At 39.9% G+C, this 17,523-nt stretch overlaps 1 protein-coding gene across 3 annotated transcripts in view; it reads left to right on the top strand.

Moving 5' to 3' along the window:
- The window catches only part of LOC133455191 (mediator of RNA polymerase II transcription subunit 13-like), a 108,431-nt gene that overhangs the window by 73,893 nt on the left and 17,015 nt on the right, over window positions 1–17,523 (top strand). For all 3 annotated transcript variants that reach the window (XM_061734108.1, XM_061734107.1, XM_061734109.1), the window contains exons 4-9: window positions 1,901–1,984; window positions 12,563–12,708; window positions 13,439–13,645; window positions 15,300–15,464; window positions 17,005–17,161; window positions 17,260–17,364. In XM_061734108.1, the coding sequence (XP_061590092.1) occupies window positions 1,901–1,984; window positions 12,563–12,708; window positions 13,439–13,645; window positions 15,300–15,464; window positions 17,005–17,161; window positions 17,260–17,364 (864 nt within the window). The remainder of the gene's footprint in view (window positions 1–1,900; window positions 1,985–12,562; window positions 12,709–13,438; window positions 13,646–15,299; window positions 15,465–17,004; window positions 17,162–17,259; window positions 17,365–17,523) is intronic.

The following is a 17,523-nucleotide window of genomic DNA, read 5'->3' as shown; positions in this document are numbered from 1 at the left end:
CACTTTTCTTTGTTAAGATGAGTCAAATGGGATCGGGTGTTTTCTAGCTCAGAGATTATTATTATGTTTCTCACTCAATCTGTCACCTTAGGGGGAAAAACATCAAAATAAATGTCAGATAATTAATGAAAATAATCATGACTTGCAGCCTGACATGTCAACCTCGACCTCTGTCGGTTACAACAGGCGAATAATTTTTTGTTCCATTTACATCATTACCTGCACAGTGTGATGACATCATTTTTTTTTTAATGCTACTTAAACCATCACGCTGAAGAAGACAAAAACACATATCAGTGTGATACCTAGAAATATCCACCTGATTCTCGATGGTATTTTAAAACCTGAGATCAAACGACAGTCATCCTGAAATCAGAACGCTGTAACTGAAATACATTTAACCAAAGTAAACTTCTGTGTTTCAAATATTTCTACTTGTAGCCAGTCAGTGCTGCTGTTTCTACTCACTTATTCACTGCTGGTCTGTCGTGAAGCTCCATCTGCTTAAATGGATGATCTGCCTCTGGTACTATCTAAATGCAATCACCACATGTTGTGACGTTATTGAATGTGGCCCTTTGTAGTCTAACATAATGGTAATAACAGGTATACCGCAGAATCAGTCCCAGCATGGATGAGTTTATTTTTTTTTCAAATATTTCAAGGGAACCTAGTACAAAGCAAAATTGTTGATTGAGAACCAAACCGTTCACTTTTTTTTAAATTAAATGGTAAAACTCCATACTAATTTTATTATTTTTTACTGTGCAGGGTCAAAATACAGTCAAACACACAGCACTGCAGAAGAAGCATGTGGAATTGTAATTAGATTTATTATCAGCAAAAAAGTACTAATGACTAATGTTCACGTTTAAACACAGCTAAGTTGATGTAAACAGGTCTTGCTGCTGCTTTGTAACTTCATGTCCGTCAGCCTTGAGCTGAGTGACAGCAGTGAGATGTTCTTTTGCACATTAATGACAATCATCGTGAGGATGGGTATACCATGTAACTTCAGTCAGATGTACATGAGTCCCCAGTTCTCATTTTGCAGGTGTTTTTTTGGCACCTCAAGTAGCATCAATTTGACTGAACACATTGACATGTTTGCAGCAATGCTTATGTGTTACATAGTTTCTCAATGATCCGCAGTAGTGCAGAGTTAAGTCCCAGGCAATATTGTCTTGAATTGCTTGTGAAGGGATGCTGATTAGAGATACACTGATACGATGCAGCAGATTAGCATATAGGGAGACAATAATGACCTTATTAGATGGCCATTCTGTTTCAATGACAATAATAAATAAATTAAGTGAGCACTTATATCCACTGAGCTGTTGTGGTCAGAATGGAAAGTGTGCTGATAAAAATTAACTACAAATGACAGAGCTGCAGACTGAAAGCTCTGGATAGCTGAGTTTGGCTGAGTGGAGATGACTCCGTAAAAATAATTTGTAATTTCCTTACCTGGGTCAGAGAATTCAAACAGTGATTCACTGGCACCTGCAAACAAAGACAAGTCAAACTTCTGAGAGAGCTGTGTTTGGTTTGCAAGAGGAGTCTGCCAGTGACTGAACCAGGCTTTAATGTGATCACATTTTGAACTGATGGAAGACACATATGTGTGAAAGTGCTGCTCGTTTTGGGGAAAGTAGATGAACAGATATACCTTCCTACTTTTCTCAAATCAACTATAAAAAAAGTCCCTTTTTTTGTATTCTATAAGTTTAAAAAAAATTATAAGTAAACTTAATAATTTGTCTTCAAGGCTTCTTCTTTCACTCTTTGCTTTATATATTTTCTTCAGCTGAAGCTCATGAAATTCCTTTTGCTGAAGTTATTTTTTTGACTGATGTTTTCAAATGCTTACTTCTTTTTCTTCTTCTTTGCAATGCTACAGGTGTCTGATGGATAAGGGGTTTGTCAGAATTGGAAAATGGTTCTTCAAGCCACATGAGCTGGAGGGAAAGTCTTTGAGCAACAGGTAAAAGCAACATGGGTGTGTGTGTGTGTGTGTGTGTGTGTGTGTGTGTGTGTGTGTGTGTGTGTGTGTGTGTGTGTGTGTGTGTGTGTGTGTGTGTGTGTGTGTGTGTGTGTGTGTGTGTGTGTGTGTGTGTGTGTGTGTGCGTGCGTGTGCGCGTGCGCGTGTGTGTGTGTGTGTGTCATTATTGCATGTGAGACTCTTGATGGTGTGTTTTTACAAGTGTGACACATGGAGACAGATTGACTGGCCTTCTTGTGATCCAACATTTGTTACGTGATGTTCTGGCAGCCAACTGGTGCTGTGAGACCGTTAAAGAGCAGAGCAGTGACTGGTGTCCAGAGGTGAGAGCGATGCTGAGCTCATACATCTCTGTGGGTGAGGGAAGGGTTGTTTTCTGTGTCTGAGTGTGTGTACGTGTGTTGGAGTCATAGCGCTAGCTGTGCTGACAGCATGGGAGACAGACAGAGTGACCGAAACAGAGGGGTGGGTGTGATGACAGCTCCACTTGTTGCTTCAGCCATGATAGTTCCCACTTTGGCTTTTCCTGCTGGTGAGGATGCTACATCACGTCTTTAACAGACTGTAGCGACGGTCAGATGCTGACCATTGAAGAAACCACTTCAGGAAACCCCTTTGCTGAGAGATGGCTCATTTCAGAAATCTCTATTTCACTTTTCCACACCCTTTTATTGAAATGTACTTTGTATTTTGCTTTTACAGGAAACTATAAACTGCTTTGTCATTTGCATGTGCTGCAAAAGACGCACAGGAAACTTGCGGAAAGTTTCTGACGCAGGTGCAGCAGCAAATTCAGGTTTAGCCGTTGAGAGCAGCTGGAATTCCCTCAGCGAGGCACGCTGTCTGACACTTTCAGAAGCTGGTAGCATTGTGACACCTCCGTACAGAAAAGCCCTGTTATGCTGCAGGCTTTGGTGATGAAATAAAGAAAGAAACCAGAATAAGATGTCAAATCTGAATCCGTGATGCTCTGATAAATACAAAAGTTCTCTACTGCCATCATATAATGAGGGAATAACTTTTACAGATGCATAAGTTCATCGTTCCAGTTTGAGTTTTAGATATTTGATAACATATCTTAACGAGCACACAGAGTGTTACCATCACCTCATGTTGGCTTACAATCTACATCATCAACTTCCTGCACAAACTCTAACCTCGAGTTGCAATCTTCCTTTCCTTTCATGAAAAGAGTGAGAGAATATCATAGCGGTAAAGCTTTAAGGATTGGGGCCTCATTTAAAATGGAGTGCGTAGAATTGATACTAAAAGTGCACGTACATCCAAAAGCCGAAAATGGCGGGCGCAAAAGAAAATCCGGATTTATAAAACCGCGTGCACGCAGACTTCCACGTAAGGTTCTCTTTATAAATCACAGTCCAGCTGGAAGGTTGCGCAGCTGAATCCGCCTCATATCCCGCCCTCTACACGCCCACTTCATACCAAAAATGGTATGTTTTTGCATATGAATGAGCCTGCTGAGCATGCGCAGTGGCTTCCTGCAGCCTTTTTGGCTTCAGAATGAATGAGATGTTTCCAGCCACCGTGCCACTGAATTTCACTGAGATCTGAGATTGAGATGTTGTGGATGAGGTGGAGGACAGGAAAACGACATTATTTTGTGGTCACAGTAAAAGTAGAAAAATAAATAGTATAAAATACAGCGAGTGAGTGGCAGCACGCCGTTGCTGCGCGGAACGCCGTGAGTTCCCCGGCGCAACAGGGGGGGGCATGTTCCCCGTCTTTTCAAAATCATGTTTTTGTCCCCTCCACTTTTTATAGTTTAAAAACTAACTGTAGGATCAGCCATTAACTGCAAATCACACCCTGTGCGAAGGGCCCGGCAGCCCCGCTTCACCCCCCGCTCCCCCTCCTCCCCTCCCGTCCCCCCTCAGACCTGCTCAGGGAAGGTTTATGGTTCCGCGTCACCAACGCAGAGCCTACGGCGAAGGTGCGCGTCGCTGCGTACCCTACGCCGTAGGCTCTGCGTCGTTTTAACGCGGGACCCTAATTTAGGCTTACACCTAAGCCTAAAGGTTTCCTAAAGGTTTCACGCGTGCGTAAAACTCATTATATATATAAAAAAATCTGTGTCCCTTTAGGGAAGAAATGAGGGGCTCCGTGGAGCCCCTAAACGCTCTACGAAGCCCCTCATTTGTTCTGTCCTAAAGCGGTGGGTGAAGAGGAGGTTGCAGCTCCAGCAGCAGCAGCAGCAGCAGCAGAGTCCTGACTGACGCTGAGGTTCAAACACAGAGGGACACGATCAGCGCTATTTTATTAAGTCTGATATGTTGTGATATGTGATGACATTATTAAGAGTATGACATGAATCTGGCTTCATTTCACCACCTGACAGCCTGCCTCGCCAGTTCCCCGTGTCTTAAGTAAATTCTTACGGGAGGGTCCTAGTTGCCGTAAAGATAAGCAGATTTTTCGGTTAGTTTTTTCTTTTTAGATCCGAGGCTTTGCGTAGATGGCGGCTTCCGCAACTTTCAGGCGCTTTTTCTGCGCAAGCAAGCTTTATAGATGAGGCCCCAGGAGAAACTGACATATTTGTCAATGTAATGTCTTTATGTTCTCCGAAATAAAAATGTATTTTACAATTTCCACATTTTAATGGAAAAAAAACTCAGCACATCTGGCTTTCATTTGGCAATGTTGTTTGGAAGGTTTGTTCCAAAATGTTTGGGAAAAGTTGCATCAAATGTGTTGCTGTTGTCCATGTTCTCACAAACCAGCTAAAAATGGTTTGTCTTCCTCATTAGGAGCTTGCCATAATGTTCTTTCAGTTGAGCAAATCCTGAAAGTTTGTTCACTCAGTCAGTACCATGATACAACGCTCACAGATACAAATGACAAGTAAGGAGAGAAAAGAAAAGCTGTGTGGTAAGGCTGTTGCAAACTTTATTGCTGTTTTATTATGTTTTACATTGTTGTATACAGAAGATTTGGCCTGAGGGTTTCTCAGTAGCATCTTTGATGTTGCCGGAGCTAGTTTGAACGCTGCAACGTGGTCAATTTTTATAAACAAATGTATTAATAGAAGCTGGTGGTATTAAAATAAATGCATGACAATATTTATAAACAAATCTACAAAAGCCTTTATCAATTAAGTATGTAAAACAGCAATTGTGAATGCCTCAAGGTTAGCGTTCACAGACACTTAATGGCCTTATTAAAGCGTTAATCAGTAGGAAAATGAGTGGAACAATGAGCTCAATGAGCTCATGCACTTCCGTGTCGTATCCATTTTAAAGCTTGCTTTTTTATGATTATCTCTTAGATTAAGCAAGAAATATACAGTAGTACATCTGTTTTATTTTTTTGTTTTGTTTTGTTTTTTTAATATGGTGGTCACAGCATGTCTATAATGTCTATAACAGGTATACGTGTTGTTTTTTTTAATTTTCTTGATCTAGAGCCAGTAAAACTAATAGAATTGGTTCTGGGTACGACACTGGCTCTGAAACAGCACTGAAACAGCTTTGGCCAAGAAAGGAGTTTAGATTGTTATCGAGGAAAGGCAGCAATCAAGGAACAAAAAAAAAAAAAAAGAACCACCTCCTGTGATCTCTTGGGAGCTCATGGGGAAGCAAATGTAAACACCAGAGATTGTAAACCCTTGCAGTGATGAAGAGATTTGAAAGAGTCTGGTTAAGAGAAGGGCTGAGCGGAGTCCCACTACAAAGTTTGTCTATGAGAGATATGTTTGTGTCAAAACTAGAATTGAGACACCAAAAGTTAAAGTTTTGTAGTCAAACTCCAGTTTTCCAAAGTGGTGACCATGTGCTTGAATATTTACTGTCATGCTGCTTTTTCCTATTAAATGTACATAACTGCGATGTAATCCTCTTAATTATACCATGGGCGGTTTACATTTGTAGTATTAAAAGTTATTCTTTGGATCAAATGTAATTTCAATCAAACAATACTTTGTTTTCCAAACATCCACGCTAAACTTTTTGTTTTGTTTTGAGAACTTTTTTTCCCCATGGGTATTTATTTTGTACTTCCTGATGTTTGACAGCGAAACGATCACAAATCTACCATGAAGAGAGTTCAGAAAGAGATGTAATAACGCATATCATCCCCTTAAACGGTCAATAGTACTAATTCCCAGGTGGAAATGAAACATGAATGACTAGAAGTGTTTATAAATTGGTAGAAAACTCACTACAAAGTCAACAAAATAGTTGAATGCAATGTGGAGATGTGAAGAGCAATGCTTTGCTTTGTGTGTGTGGAGTAGGAGACTCCTATACTTCTTTTTAATTCCTTATCATTTCAAAAGCACTGTTGGAATATGTTCTACGCCCCCTGCTGGGCTACCCCGGTCTTCTAACTGTGAATTATTGAACATCCCAAAGGCAAAGATTGAAAGAGAGATGGAGAGACACAGAGGAATGTTCACAAAAACTCAAACACAAATGAAATGTTGGTGCCTAGCTCTCTGCTACTTTTGCATGTATGAAATTGTGTAAGTTAAGCATAGCAAATTTTTATATTTCCACATATCTTCACAGAGGACACCGACACACACAGCATCTCCTCTTCTCAGCATCGCAATGTTGCCCAACAGTTGGTTGTGTGAGTCTTAACAACCCCTGCAGGTCTCTGGCGATCAGTGTTTTTTATGGGGGGGAACATTACTCAGTTAGGCATGCAATGACCGCCTGCCTCAATACCTCCTTTGTCTTATCTTCAAATGCGCCTTTTATCCCCAACGGGGGTCGCTTTTGGTGCTAATATCCATGCCACACTCCCACAGCCGTGCCAACCCCTGCGCCTTGGCACTGCAGCCTTTGTTGGGCTTATCTTCATTTTATCTTGTATGTGTCCCTGGGGAACAGTGGGGGATTGGTACAACCAGGAGATGATTACACAGTGATCCCCCTCCCCTCCTCATTGCAGCACTCCTGCTCTCTTTGTGTCTGAATGGCAGGAAAGCACTCTGGGTTGGTAACGCATTGCATCAGACGCTGAAGGGAGCGTGCGAGTGAGAGTTACAGGGATGCAGACCGAGCAGGGGAGACGAGGCATCAGAGAGAGGAAGAGCAAGGAGGAGGCTTGGTGTGGGTGGTGGTGTGGTGGGGACAGGGGAATGTGGTGGAAAGGAGGGGGTCATTAATTAATAATTACTATAGACAGCTGAATGGATGTATTAGAGACTGTCTCTCTCATTAGTTCAGTCAATTCTTTGTATGCCAAATAGTGTACAGTGTTTTTTTTCTTTCTTTCTATATATCTGATTCCATTTCACTAATGGTCATGAAGTCATACATTAATAATATTAATATTTTAGTCTAGTGAACCTTGAAACAAAAACAAGTCACTGTTCCTGTTCAAACAGCCTTTTTCTAAAAAAAGAAAAAATCCTAGCAAATCTCCCCTAACCTCACAGAAGAGGTTTTGTAAAATCCTTTCTTCCACCTGTACCCATCAATAAATTAGCAATTGCAGTCATTGAGTAAAAAAAAAAGATGCCAGCTGACCCAATTTTACTGATCTTGGTGTTTCTTTCTTTCTCTAGTGCTTTCAGAGTTAAATATTCAGACTCAGTAGGAATGAGTGTGACAAAGACATTTTTTTTTCATCTTAACTCAGCATTGTGAACAAAATTGTTAGTTTTAAATTCATAGAATGTAAACCCATGAGACCATACAGAAATAAACGCTTGAGATAGGCGTTAGAGGGTTGTTTTTTTTAACTGTCTTCTGACAGCAAGATTCAAATCTCAGCTCAGTCCTTTCTGTTTGAGTTCATGTGTTCTGCATGTGTTTATGTGGCTTTTCTCCGGGTACGACTCCACTTTCTTCCCATATTCCAGAAACAAGCATGTTGGATTGATTGATCACTCTGGTGGTCATTGCTGTGTGTGTGGACATGCATGGTGGTTGTGTGCTCCAGCCTGCAGGTACAGAAAACCTAGTGGTTATAGAAAGAAAAAGGCGGATAGTTGTTTTATTATTATTATTATTATTATTGTAGAGAAAGTGAGATTGAGCAAGAAAACAGACTGAGTGGAAGCTGCAAGATACCAGATATGGTGTAATACATTTCTGAGATTTTTGACTGGTTATATCGGGGACAGACGAGAAAAATACTCATTTGATCCATTGAGCGTTGGACAAGATGGTTAAGAAGCAGCTGGCTGTTGACTGCCAGAAAGAAAACAAGCATCACAACACTGCTGCAGCAGTCACTAATGAAGTTGGCTGTTGTGCTAAAACCTCACACAGCGGCTCATTGATGGACTGCACAAACTGTGACGCTGCTGTGTTCTGTTTCTAAAGATGGAGAGTGTTGTTACATTGTGGAGTCAAGTTGATCTTTTTTTAATGGTTAAAAAATGTTTTTGTAACAAAGCACACCCTTAATGAGTATACACGTATTTAAAAGAGACACTTTGGATCGTTATAGCACTGTAAAGGTTGAAACCAAAATGATAAAACGTGTACGGGTAGGATTAGAGAGAAAGGGAGGAGAAGAGGACCACATGAGATGAGAGAGAAGAGTGACAAAACCATTAGATTTTGATACATGATTAAAGGGAGACTAAATAAGACAAAGACACAGTTCAAAAGCAAGATTTGTCACATAATGTGAGGAGAGCTGAGACACGAGACAATTAAATAATGCCATTTACTCAGATGAATGTGAAGTTACATGATGCTCTTTATTGTCATGTCATGTTGTAAAACCAGGCAAATTAAAGGTATGACACATCTTTATTTAACTCCTAAAAACAGAAATGTCAGCTAAAAGTCATAACATTTTTGTGCTGTGAGATTCCCCAATGTTAATTTCCGACGAAGGGAATTACACTGTTGAATGTAATTTAATCTTTTATTCATTAATAAATGTGAAATGAAAGTTTGAAACAAAAGCTCCAGTTATTAACATTTTCTCCTTTGAAACATCCCTTTTGTGAGAGAGAAAAAGTGGAAAATATGTGATACACTTCCCCCCAGATTTCTCCGAATACCAGGTGAGAAACGGCTGAGGAAAATGCACGGATCAATAGAGAGGATGGTGATGCATCACAGCAGCGACCAGCTACCAGATCATGTTCCTGTTTTTTAATTAGGGCAGCAGATATGAAGTAAAAGCCTGTGATAGCATAGATCTTACTGAGATTAACTACTGAGGCTTCTCCACTTGGCAGCATTTGTGTGGGAATGGCCGAATGAAAAGTGTTCACAATTATTCGTGTTTTTATTTTTTGGGGGGCTTTCTTGTTCTAATTTCAATTTCAATTGCCTGGTAAATTTTCTTTTTCTTATGCAGAAAACCCTGAATGCGCATGGTTTGTGTCCTTGAGCCTGGCACCTTTTTTTTTTATTGTGTTTGAGCACAAACATTGTGATAGCAACACTGGTTAAAGCCACCCACCGGGAGCCGCTGAATAATACATCAAACTTAGTGCATCTGCATTATGTTGCTTTAACAGCGGTGTCTACTGCTGAATGTGTACACGTAGCACCACAAGCCTGAGCATTATTATGCATGTTTGGTGGTTTTTGGTCAGATTTGTTTGTATCGAATAAATTCAACAGTTGTGACAGTGCTAGTGTGAGCAGTTCAAGACAATGTGTGTAACTGATGTTCACGAGAGCTTACAGGAGTGTAAAGTCCCTCCACGTTGCTGAGAGGATGAGTCATATTGGTGCTCCTCTGGTGGCAAACAGAACATTTAAGGTGCAGATTAAGCTGATTAATCCCCCAAATTGAGAAAACTGCTATCATACCCCCACTTAGTTACTGTCTAAGCACTGTTATCTGGATTCTCACAGTTGACCGGGGAAAAAAAAGCCTTGACTATTAAAACCCATGATTGTTTTACTGGTTCTTTCTCTTTTTTTTTTTCTCAGTAGGTTTTACACAAGAGCAACCCAATAAAAAGAGTTAATTCTCATCATCTTACTGTGAAACAGCAAGCAGCTCCCCTGCTGCTTGTCTAGCTGCTCCGTCGCGTTGCGAGGGATGAAAAGTCACACTGTTACATGAATCCGACACAGACCTGCTTCAATAAATGTCACAAGCAAACATGCAAGCATTTTCAATGTCTCTCGTAACTGTATGTTTATGATAATGTAGCTTATCTATGTCACACGTATGCTACAAATGCTGGATGTTAAACTAAATTCACCTAAATCTACACAACTAAAGCGGTGTGGTGGTACACAAGTGGTAAATACATTACCTGATTGATTTCACCATAAAATCATGCTCAGTAGCTACCCATTAAAACTCTGATCTCATCGATATGTGTGCAGCAGTTGCGATGTGGCGCTGAATAATTCACTCCATCTTTCTTACACTCTGGTTTAGCTGTCATTTTTCAGTCTTTCTTTCCTTGTCTTCTTCATTTCATCTCAATCCCCCCCCCCCCTAGTTTCCCTTTTTGTCTCAATCTTACTCATGCATGTCCTTAATTCCCTGTGTCTCAATCTGCTTCTCTTGCTGGCTTTCCTTTCTTCCTCTTCACGGTCAGTTTTTTTTTTCCGTGTACTGTCAGCCCTTAGGCATGTCTCAGCCATCACTCCTCTTCATTTATTAATACCTGCACTCGTACAGCCAAGCACACAGCTGCCTCACATCTCTGCCTGCTGTTTTTTCACACACACACGCTTATGTCCGCCGACTGCACAAAAGCCCCAGAGGACGCAAAGAGCCCTGTGTGTCCACATGCTCACACCCGCTTACTGTGCAGGAAAATGCCCTTTGAAAAAGGACAGGGAGCATCAATCTCCCGGGTGGGTCAGCTTGCAGCTCCATGTTTTTTCTTGCTGTCCCTCAACTTACATGTGGTTCCACATACAGTATGTTAGGTACAAAGCAAGAGATTATTTCTGTAATAGTCACACATCAGGACTGATTGATAGTCATACATCTTATATACTTAACAGCATGAGAAGAAGATGTGAATTAGACCCAATTCTTCATTTCACAGCTTTATAAATTATATTTCGCAAGTGCTGTTCAGATCAATTAAACCAAATATTCAAGCAGTCAGCCGCAAAAAAAAAAGATTCATTAAAAATGTACCACCTTACCTTGAAGTCAGTGCTTTCTATTTATGTTTATGAAAAAGAAAGATGATTCAGATCAAATTGAAGCAAGTGAAAAACAATATTCTGAACCCCCCTAATGGTAGTTGTGTCTGTGTGTGTTTATGTGCTGAGCAGACTGGTACCCTTGACTTGCAGCTGTTTCCCTGAGCTTCCCCATGCAGCTATATATAGCTATTCATGTGCTGGAATGATGTGCCGAGGACAAGGTTGGAGGGCAGTGACATTGAAAGCATTTTGACTCATGTGTTGTAGAGATGTGAACTGCAGAGATGATGGACTACTGCCGTGTTTGTACCCACAAATACGTGTATGTGTGCATGTGTGTGTGTGTGTGTGTGTGTGTGTGTGCGCGCCTGTAGTACTGAAGGTGGCATGTGCTTGAGAGCCACTTTGTCGCAGGCATACATACGGATGCACTTTAGCTGTGCTCTTCCCTCTGTGATTGTGTAGACCTGTGCTCAAACCACCTGCTGTGAAGAGGGTATGTTTTCACCTGGGATCATCAGGAATGTTCATGAAGCAGAAAAAATTGGCATCCTCTCCCTTCGGGTGCTTTCATCGCCATCTGGAGGTTGTCATGGTCAATGGCGTCTCAGAAAGACTGGGTTTTGGCAGCTACGAGTGTGGAACTGGCCATTTTATTGAATTTGATGATCCATTACAGCTCAAATGAAGGTTCAACTCCCTCAGGGCAAAGGGGATATTGCCTAGGCAGCAGGGTAATCACAAGGCGATTACAGTACCTGCTGACTTAATTGTCATCCTGACATATATATATATATATATATATATATATATACATATATATACATATATAAACCAAGGTAGTAAGGGGGAGGTTTATAGATTAGAAATATACATCACAGAAGCTGTCTAGGAAGTTAATGACATCCAGCCCGCCCCCTGCTGTATAGGTTGCAATAAAGCCCCAACAATTATTCCTCCTTGATTAAAAAATGTGCACTGTGTGATGAGCTATGCCCAGATTGTGTAATAAAGAGAGCATCGCATTTCTTAAGATGCAGCAGCCACAATCAGTCACAAGTTAAATTAGTATTTATACGTGCAATAAGGAGCAGATGAAGAAGATCAGTGGCAGCATAACTCACAGTACACAGACAGAAGACGAGTGTGTTCCTCTAATTGGCATATGGAGAAGAAGCGGCTTGTATCTGTCAGACCAAACATTGAAAAGACATGCAATGTTTTTATATTTCAGTAATTAAGTTTAAGTTTGTATTTCATTTGATTGTTCTAGATATTTTACATGCAATTAAGGCCCTGCATAGACAGCTGATCATATTGGCAGCTTTGTTTTCCTTTTCTTTGCACAAATTGAGGCTCTGATGTTTCCCCACATGTAGCTGTGATCAACTCTGGTTCTACAAACAAAACACACACTCCACAGCATCATTTATCTGAACGTTTGTTCTGTACTTTTCTGGTTATATTTCCTACCTTTTTTTTCTTCCAATTCTGTCCCCAGTGAACACCTATCATGCTCCTTCTCTTTCTTCCTTCACGGGGAGAGCACTGTGTGCACGAGCGTGGAGATCGTCCAGCACCAGACTGCGTACCACATCACAGAGCACCACATCCGCCTTGCGCAGACCTCCACCACACCAATACAGGGTAAAACCACAAACTGTTGTTTTTTTTCTTAGTACTTTATTGTACAGACATAAAATCAAATGCCATACGAGATATACATCCTGCAATGACAATAAACTGTCCATTATTAGTTCTTGGCGCTGGGCTATAGTGACAACCTGTTGCAGCAGCCTTGATAATATAATCTTTTACTGTGTGTTTATTGTGATTTTTCTTTCACTGTCACATTGTGTAGACCCTCAGAGGTGTTTTGGAATAGATACATATCTAAAACATAAATGGCAGTGGAGGACCTGACAGAAAAAAACTTTTAAATGATCACTATCGGTATATTTCATGCACAATCGTGAATTGTAGAAATACGTCATTCTAAGTGCAAACAATAAATTAATTTGTTTTTGAAAGTATTGCCTTTTTCTTTCAGTTTTAAAGCAGAAGTAATAAAGAGCATGAAGTGACTGCCTCAGTATTGTTGTTGAGTAAATGTATTCATTTGTATCCAGAAAGATCAGTTCTGGTTTTTCAAAGATTAACTTCATCTCCAAACTCAAGCTCCACTGTGTTATAAACTACAACTGAGTTGTCCCACAATATAGAAATATTAAGGAAATGCTTTGAATTTGCTGAATTGTCTACTTTTTCCTCCCTTCCATGTCTTAAATTTCTTCTTGCGTCACATTTTCCAGTTTTTTTTATTAATTTATTTTTATTTGATTTTATTTGATCTTATCAATTTCATTTGTTGTTGCAGTGATCCTGAGTCCATATGGTCTGAGCGGTACTCTAACGGGTCAGGCCTTCAAGATGAGTGACCCAGCGGCACGAAAGCTGATGGAGGAGTGGAGCTACTTCTATCCCATGGTTATTCAGCACAAAGAGGGAAGTGTTGAGAAGGAGAAAGAGGAAGCGGGCCGGGTCTATGATCGCAGCAGTCATGCAGCAGTGGAGGTCATTGTTGGTAAGGGAAAAACAATTCAAAACATAAAACCAAGTGTATCCAATAACAATATAGTGTGCGACAGAAAAAGCTTTCCTTTTTTGTTTTTTCCTCATATAACAGCAGCATATAGTGAAGAAAATTGAAGGTCTTTCAGCGTGTGAACAGTAATGAATGAATAATTACTTCAGATCGCAGAAATGTTGCTCTACTGAAGCGAGCAGAGAGGGTTCAACATCTCATTGATTACCTTGAGTCTGTGAAGACTCCCAGGCATTTAGAGCAGAGGTATTACTGGGTGTGATGCTTTGACTGCAATGATCCTCGCGGCCTTTTAACACATCTGAGAGTGGAAAAGGGGAAACGCCTGGAAGGCAGGAGAGTAGCATTGGGGAATCTGAGGTACAGACTTCAGAGAGTTTCTCTAACGGCCTAATCAGTCTGATCCCACGGCATCAGCTTGACCTGATTACAATTCAAATTGTTTTGGATACCAGTAGGGATGGGCGGTATGGACTAAAAAATGTATCACGATCATTTCTGGCATTTATCCCGATAACGATAAAAAAAATACTTTTTCTCTTTCTTTCTTTCTTTCTTTCTTTCTTTCTTTCTTTCTTTCTTTCTTTCTTTCTTTCTTTCTTTCTTTCTTTCTTTCTTTCTTTCTTTCTTTCTTTCTTTCTTTCTTTCTTTCTTTCTTTCTTTCTTTCTTTCTTTCTTTCTTTCTTTCTTTCTTTCTTTCTTTACTTCAGGCTAATTTCTTTCTTTCTTTCTTTCTTTCTTTCTTTCTTTCTTTCTTTCTTTCTTTCTTTCTTTCTTTCTTTCTTTACTTCAGGCTAATTTCTTTCTTTCTTTCTTTCAGGCTCATTTCTTTCCTTCTTTCTTTCTTTCTCTTCTTTCTTTCTTTCTTTCTTTCTTTCTTTCTTTCCTTCCTTCTTTCAGGCTCATTTCTTTCTTTCTTTCCTTCTTTCTTTCTTTCAGGCTCATTTCTTTCTTTCTTTCTTTCCTTCCTTCCTTCCTTCCTTCCTTCCTTCCTTCCTTCCTTCCTTCCTTCCTTCAGGCTCATTTCTTTCTTTCTTTCTTTCTTTCTTTCTTTCTTTCTTTCTTTCTTTCTTTCTTTCTTTCTTTCTTTCTTTCTTTCTTTCTTTCTTTCTTTCTTTCTTTCTTTCTTTCTTTCTTTCTTTCTTTCAGACCCATTTCTTTCTTTCTTTCAGACCCATTTCTTTCTTTCTTTCAGGCTCATTTCTTTCTTTCTTTCTTTCTTTCTGGCTCATTTCTTTCTTTCTTTCTGGCTCATTTCCTCAATTTATCATTTTTACCGTGAGATGACAAATTCTTACCGTGGGGAATATTTGTGACGGTTTATCCTGAACGGTAAAATATCACCCATTCCTAGATACCAGTGGCTTTTACAATTCAATAGGAAAGCTTGAAACGATACTAACAGAAGGAGTGTAGAGGGATCACATTTAGACAAAACCGATGATCGTTTATCTGTTTATCTGTGTGTATCACACATAGTATTGCTTTAAATGTTATGACTTGCGTGTAAGCTGCTATTGTTTTTATTAATATTTTGATATTTCAATAACGCTTAATTTAAACTGCAGCCACCCTATCAGCTCATACGTTAACTGTAAATCTCCTTTTTTTCTTCTCGTTTTTTCTTTCTTAGGTGGAGTAAGGATGACCTACCCAGCTGCGTTTGTGCTGATTACCCACGGTGACCTACCGGTGGAACAGCCTCCCCCTGTTCCTGCAGCTCAAGGCCTCAACAAGGAGCTGAACCACTGCAGCGTGCCGCTAACGCCGCCAACGTCACCTGAGCAGCCGTGCTCTGGTAATACATGTACACGCAATACACCACCATTCCTGCACAATATTATTGTACCTTTGTGGTGAAACATCTACGACGGAGTATTAGGGCCAAACCAAGACAAAAAAAAGGAAATTACGAGAATAAAGTAATAATAATATGAGAATAAAGTTGTATAATTACGAGAATAAAGTCGTAATATTACGAGAATAAAGTCGTAATATTAAATATATTATAAATATATAAATATAACTTCACAAGATGCTCAATATTCCTAATTTTAACACAGGGAGAAGACTGCTCTTCCTGTTAAGATTTCTCATAAATGATATTTTCATAATATTACGACTTTATTCTCATAAATTACGACTTTATTCTCGTAATATTACGACTTTATTCTCGTAATATTACGCCTTTATTCTCGTAATGTTACGACTTTATTCTCGTAATATTACAACTTTATTCTCGTAATATTACGACTTTATTCTATTACGACTTTATTCTCGCAACATTATGACTTTATTCTCAAAATATTATGACTTTATTCTCGTAATTATACAACTTTATTCTCATATTATTATGACTTTATTCTCGTAATTTCCTTTTTTTTGTCTTGGTTTGGCCCTAATACTCTGTCGTAAACATCACATACATCATGTAATAGGGAAAAAACACCAGGGAGGGGTTTAATCAGTGTACTTTAAAACAATCAACCAGCTCTAAACCCAAAATGTGTTAGTGAGGAACTGAGGCTGGGCTTTTATTTGCTTATTTTGGATGGAAACTGTGAACTTTTCTACACACTTAAGCTCTTTGAACAGTTATGTTATGAAAAAACTGTAATTGATTGCATTAGAGTGGAGTTGAAAACAAAAACAAATAAAATAAACATGATCTTTTACACCTTACGAAGAAACCATTCATATTACGCTATCAAGGATGCTGCATTGTGTTAAACATCAATACATGACAGTGGTTGGAAATATTGATATATAAGAGTATAGCAGATTTTAAACTGCTTTCTCTTGTTCATTTGACTGGAAAAATTAAAAAATGAGCCCACCGCTGTTGGGATGCCAGTTAGCTCAGATAGTGGATTTGGCTGTATAACGTAACCCTCGTCACAGCTGTCCCAGATTTGAGTCCCGTCTTGCAACTCCTTGGCTGACTGATTACTGAAGTCTCTAGTTTCCCCAAGAAAATCTTAACCACATAGGCCCCCTCCTCTTTCCCTTTCCCATCTGACTCGTCCATGGTTACCAACCTCACTGCTTGTGCGCAGCGCCAAAGAAGAAGAGAACACCATGTCTGAGACTGTAACACAGTGTCTGTGGCAGGCATCATTTGCTTTGTTATATGTTAAGAAGAGTGTCTGCTCAAAAAAAAGCCCTCCCCTGAAAGAGAGTGCTCGGTTGATTTCATGTTTTTTCTGTCCCAAATGTTTAAGAAGAAAAAATCCCTTGCAATCCTCGAAGAAAAAATCCCTTGCAATCCTCCCAAAATATATGCCCACGGCTAAAATGTTACAGTTCTTGGTGATTGATCCATCGTTTGCCTTCTTTAGCGGACAGTGGCTTTGTGAACTCGATCTCCAGTGTTCCCACTCCGGACAACACACTGGGAACCACCAGCATCAGCCCGAAGCACTCCGATAAGAAGCTGACGTGTCAGGTGGTCCATCAGGCCTGGAGAGAGTGCTATCTCAACCAAGCTCAGCACATGTATGTCAAAGTCAAGCCTAATTCCTCATCCGGACGTGGTTATTCATGTATTACCAGTGCAGGCCGGTCGCCTCACGGTTTCTCTTTGTTCTCTGCAGACCAAATCAGACAACAGACTTGACGCAGAGGAAGGACTTGCCGAATGGCGTTACCACTTGGAACTTCAATGATCTGGGAGCAAGAGCGCCCTGCAGGTGCTCCAGGTAAAAAACTGTTCAATAAAACACGTTTATTTGATTTTCTTACTTTTGCGATTCTGTAATTGATGTCTTGCTGGTGTATGTGTTGACATTTCCAAAGGTATTTTCCCCCAGATGAGGTTTGAAGTAAATGTTTGTGTCTCCTTATTTTTTATTTTATTT

The sequence above is a fragment of the Cololabis saira genome, chromosome 11 (genome assembly GCF_033807715.1).
Source record: "Cololabis saira isolate AMF1-May2022 chromosome 11, fColSai1.1, whole genome shotgun sequence".
Classification (NCBI taxonomy): Eukaryota; Metazoa; Chordata; class Actinopteri; order Beloniformes; family Belonidae; genus Cololabis; species Cololabis saira.
The sequence above is the reverse complement of the archived record's forward strand: the minus strand, read 5'-3'. Positions and strand labels throughout refer to the sequence as shown.